Source organism: Berghia stephanieae, chromosome 3, assembly GCF_034508935.2.
Source record: "Berghia stephanieae isolate SIO BIC M18660-M18661 chromosome 3, UCSD_Bste_1.3, whole genome shotgun sequence".
NCBI classification, from domain to species: domain Eukaryota; kingdom Metazoa; phylum Mollusca; class Gastropoda; order Nudibranchia; family Aeolidiidae; genus Berghia; species Berghia stephanieae.
Window position 1 is genome coordinate 70194409 of NC_088362.1, and position 5607 is coordinate 70200015.

At 36.7% G+C, this 5607-nt stretch overlaps 1 protein-coding gene across 1 annotated transcript in view; it reads right to left on the minus strand.

Moving 5' to 3' along the window:
- Positions 1 to 2521: 2521 nt before the first annotated feature.
- The window catches only part of LOC144969335 (coiled-coil domain-containing protein 174-like), a 9345-nt gene continuing 6259 nt past the window's right edge, over positions 2522 to 5607 (minus strand). Inside the window, exons 8-10 of the mRNA XM_078908445.1 lie at positions 5284 to 5372; positions 4971 to 5086; positions 2522 to 3603 (exon numbers count right to left, since the gene is read on the minus strand). Of these exons, the coding sequence (XP_078764571.1) occupies positions 3486 to 3603; positions 4971 to 5086; positions 5284 to 5372 (323 nt within the window). The 3' untranslated portion in view covers positions 2522 to 3485. The remainder of the gene's footprint in view (positions 3604 to 4970; positions 5087 to 5283; positions 5373 to 5607) is intronic.

A 5607-nucleotide genomic window follows, 5' to 3' on the forward strand; every position in this document is an offset into this window, starting at 1 on the left:
CAAAAGTTTACAAATCATATGTTAAAAATAACAGTACATAACAGAGAGATGATTTACAAGGGGAAAAAAATATCACCTCCCGAAACTATAACTATACATTCGACTGTGTCCCTCCCAGCCAAGGACTCCGGCCAGTGTCAGTCCAAAACTAAGTAATCTCATTCCAAGACAAAAACAAAAAGCTATTGGAAAACAGATACATGGGGATAGAAGACACAGCAAGTACCTCCCTTCCCACTACAGGTGGTCAGGAACCCCACCCAGGAAAACGCCATTGATGTGGATTCAGATGAGGATAAGGTACTTATTGGGACCAGTTTTCGGCCATGCCACTATAGTAGCTATCAAGATCCACCACTGTTTTTCACAGCAACGTCATGAGTGCGCTTCCTTATTTGAGGTCCTTGCCAGTGCAGAGGAAATGGTCCATAAAATTATTCTTGGCCTTCAGAGACGGACCAAAATATTAGACTATTAAAGTAAAATGAAGTGAACCGTCATAAGTTTCAAAATCAGCCCTTTTAAAAGTCACCAAACCATCAAGATTGACTTCCCTTGTTATTTTATGGCATGCTCTCATTTGTTTCCCTTTCATTTTTGGAATGACTGATGTATTGACATCACGCTTATATCAACATTTACCGCGGTCCTGATGATGTTGATATATCCGTTCTCGACTGTATTCTTTTCCTTGTGGATCCAATCGTGTAAGATAAGGATCTATCTTAATGTCTCACTTATGATGGGGACCCTGTGTCAGTGGTGATTCTGCGCCAGTAGTGATGGTGTCAGGTAGTTTAATGGGCTTTGCTTCTGTTTTTCTTAAACTATCAACCTCCAATGTCTTACTTTTGCAGATAATTAAATCTTAATCCTTCTAAATGGCTTGTGCACTGTATGCCATCTTCATTTACTTAAGTGTTAAAAATGATAAGAAAAAAAAAAGAGATTTATATAGTGCTCATACATAGTAAACACCATGTTCTACATACTTAACATTTTTTTTATAAATCTCATTATGGAACGGCATACATTAATTACATTTGCTACTTTGTATTCTTATGGTATAACATTCTGCCACCTTACCCTTAGGCCCTTAGGTTGAAATTTGCTATAGGCAGCCCAAAAGTTGTCCTAAGTAAAGTCTCTTTACTTATAATCTCTCAACATCTCTAGGTGTAAAATGAGTACCTGGCCAGTAACAGTATTTGTCGAATAAAAATTGTAATAATGTCTTGCGGGGTTATGTCTCGTCTTACATGCTAGGTATAGCTGTTGGATTGGACTCCTTGTAAAGTGATTTGAGCACATTGAGGGTATATTGCTCACGTTTTCCTCACTCTATTGTGACATGCAACTAGTTAGGCATTTGTACCGTTTTCAAAAGTAAGGCTGCTTCGTTCAGGGGACCTCCAAATTTAACAACAAATCTTCAATGGGAATGCGAAAAAATTTGTGACCAATAGCCCTTCCTAAAGGCAATCCATGAAGCATTTAATCCAAAGTTCAAGGCAGTTTCTTTATACTGTTGCAAAACATTCGAGTGTTTTGTTTTTAAGGGTTTTAATGCGCTTGCATCACATTTAGGTCATTTCAGTGCCACTAGTATTGTAAAAAATTCAAGATTTACGATTAAAAGCACACAAGATAAGGTAAGACAAATGGAGAATTGTTCAAATAGGGAACATATGTAGATTCCAAGAGCATACTATCAGTGTACTTAGTTTGAGATCACCAAAAATTCTCATCCAGACACAAGCACAGGATCTCACAAAGAAGAATACAGTCAAATATTTACAAATCATTGTTTATTAAAAAGAAAAAAATATAACAATAACAGAGAGATGATTTGAAAGGGGAAAAATCACCATATTATATATATATATATATATTATATATATATATATATATATATATATATATATATATATATATACAGTTAACTGTCTCCCTCTAAACCAAAGACTCCGGAAAGGGCCAGGACAAAACCAAGTAAAGAAATCTCATTCCAAGACAAAGACCATACCCAGAAACATTAGTCTTCATGGGTTTAAAAGCGGGTGGGGAATGTGGAGGGATGTCTTAATGATGCTATTAAGAACTGATTAGATTTTTGAGAGTTGTAAGTGCAAAAAGAGTATTACAAAAACAAAACACCGATGACAGTGCTGATAGTAAGTAAAATTGAAATTTTGCAAAGGATTTATTTGATTCTATAACATGATATAGTAAGTTTGGATGTCATGTAAGACACCATTCATTATCAGTTGAAGCAATCACAACAACACCACAAACATATTCGGACATTGCTCTCTCTCTCTCTCCCTCTCTCTCTCTCTCTCTCTCTCTCTCTCTCTCTCTCTCTCTCTCTCTCCCTCTCTCTCTCTCTCTCTCTCCTCTCTCTCTCTCTCTCTCTCTCTCTCTCCTCTCTCTCTCTCTCTCTCTCTCTCTCTCTCTCTCTCTCTCTCTCTCTCTCTCTCTCTCTCTCTCTCTCTCTCTTCTCTCTCTCTCTCTCTCTCTCTCTATCTATCTAATTTCAAATCAAGGATATTTATCATTAATTTGATGCAAAATATCTCTCCATAAATACATTGAATGCATGTATTTAAAAAAGAAAAAAAAACCCCTAAAAAAACTAGTGTACAAAAATGTTGGTAACAGCAGGATCACTCAACAGTAATAAAGGACATAGTCTATACATAATTTTTTTATTGAAACGTTGGAATTAAAAAACAAACAACAACAGGTGATAAGTATATTGAAATCTAATAATATATGTGTTCCAATAAAACATCATCAATTTTCATATCAAAGCAAACTGTTTAACCCCAAGCATGTTGCATTCAAATAGGGTATGGAGAAGTGTCTGATGAAAATAGAGAATAAAAAGTCATGGGGTCAGTGCCAAACTCAGGATGCAATTGACACAACACCCTCCACTTGGCCAAGAGAGAGTAAGGACAGCGACTGGTCGCACAACCGACTGAGCTATCCAGCCACACACAAATATGGCTTTCAAACAAATCATGCACCCCTCTACTCTCGACTACTGTGGGGACCACAACAAGACCGGCTAACAAACCCCACAAACTCTATATTGGGCAAGCAAATTTAGCTATCCGCCCTCTTCTGTTTGAAACAAGACATGGTAACATATAAACATGTAGGACACATATGGAATAGCTCCGATATTGGGTTGAATAAAATTCAGAAAAAGTGTGGAGTTGGCACTTGTTATCAATAATGATGAGAAAAATAGGGTATGGAGAAGTGCTAGATTATAAAGTCATGGTCTCAGTGCAAAACTCAGGATCCAATTGACATGAACCCTCCGCCTGGCCAAGAGAGAGAGGACATCGAGCGGCCACATAACCGACTGAACTATCCAGCCACACAAAAATATGGCTTTCAAACTTAGTACCAATCATGCAGTTAGAACACAATACACTGCCATTCCTCCAGAGTGTAACTGTAACATGATTTCATTATGAAATGTACCAATTCCACTTTGTTTCTTCCTCATCCTCCTCGTCACTTTCCGTCCCTGTTGCTTGTCTTGGTCCTGGCATACCTCGAGTTGAGTTGACTTTTCGCCAGATCCTCCTGTTTTTTTTTTGTTTTTTTTTTGGGTGGGGGTATAAAGAGTTTAAAAATTAATGAGCTTGATTTTAGTCCCCAAATAAACAATCAAAAATAAGTATGGAAAAGGGCAAATAAGGAACCTGCTCTGTTTTTGCTCCATGGGCAGAAATAGGATAGATTGACCACACTCACCATACATACACACACAAAAGTGGATTCATGGGGATTGACATTGAATACACAAGGAAGGAGAAGAGAGGAGCAGTCAAACAGATGGAGACGTTCAACTATGGATAACATGATTTAGGAAAAAGTTGGTTGGAAAAAAGTTGACGATTGCCCATGTTCTATTAATAACTCTTAATTCTTTATCTTAAGAATACCCCGCCATTGTCTAAAATAACCTATAAATGTTGCAAATACAGTGCAATCTGGATACATTGACATTGCTTAAGTCGATTTTTATCCAAGCTGATTTTTTTTATTGGTACATTCCCCTTCTTCCTATATAACATTAGTAAAAAAAACAAAACAACACTCCCCACAAGTCGATGTCGCTTAAGTCGATGTTCTTATCACTCATGACCACAATAAAATCACAAATAAACAAGTAAGTATTTCCATTGGTTATAAAAGCTACCAGTAGGAATTTTCATTGGTTAAGAATATCCGAGAACAATTGGTGCATACCGATGTGACGTAGGTGCTTTGGCTGACGTCCATGCTCAATGCACATAAGCAGTATTGAATAGCTTTCATTTATCCATTTCACATTTTACATCGTTCCCACTTCAAGTCAAGATTTTTTTTTTTAAATTTTTTTTCTAATCCCAGGCCATTCTATCTAATGACCCTCTTAATTAATAGGTATCAATTTTATCAAGAATTCAAGTCAAATCTACAACTGGCAAACAGAAGGTTGACAATCCTATCACTGAAAAGAAAGATTGAGCTGATTGATACAGTTGAAAAGTATATCAAGCGACAGAAAATCATCGCAGAGCAATTTGGCATACCAGCCACTTCAGTCTCGATGATTTACGTGTGACCTCTACTTCTCTGGTCAATTCAATGCAACCAAGCAACGTCAGCGGAAAGCGCAACATGAAGGGCCATACTTATTCTAGACTGGCTTGCTTTGATCACACGCATTTTTGCTCATTTGGTTACACTCCGGTAAAGTTGATTTTCAGTTTGGTAATTTTTTTTTCCCTGTTCCCCTGGGCATCATCTTATCCAGAGTCCACTGTATCCTTTAAAATTGGAAATAATTACAAATATTCTTTTTTTTTTTTTAAGAAGAAACAAAGAAAAAAAAAAGAAAAAATTGGAAGTATCTAAAGTTCTTGCAATATTATTGTCTAGTTCTTATCAATGTATCTTTTTACCTGGCATCCTTTTCACTGGTGTCTGCTTCCACAATGGCCTGTTTGAGATCTGTGTCCATCTCTCCAATGCTTCTTTCAAAATATTCATTCTGTTTCAAAAGCTTCTGTACTTCCACCTATTGAAAGATAGTGAAATGTCAGCTGTAGTATGAGCAGTTCTTATAAAAGATACAGCGCAATATCCAAAAATGTGCTCAGCACAAATTTACAACATGGGGGTCCTGAGAAAACAGTAACACTAAACAATATAAAAATGACATACAGTTTGTCAGATGTAATTCTAATTTCTTTTCGGCAAAGACAATATTCATACCGACCTGATACTAATTTTACACTTCAGTATTGTGCTGTGAGGAAAACTTTTAGTAAATATCCCTTTCAAAGGATTCAATTTTGAGCAGTCTACAGCAGAATTTGAACCAATCGCATACATATCACAAGCAGAGTTCAAACTGCTAGACCACAAAGCAGCAGCCTATACATTTGTAGTCTAAGCACTGATAATATTTATGGCTCCCACCGAACAATGTAGGTTTTTGGATATTCACAGTGGTGCTCTGTGCGCTTAATATATCTTGAATCTTACAATTACATTTGAAATATGCAGCATTTTCAGTCACTTGTAAAACATACATAC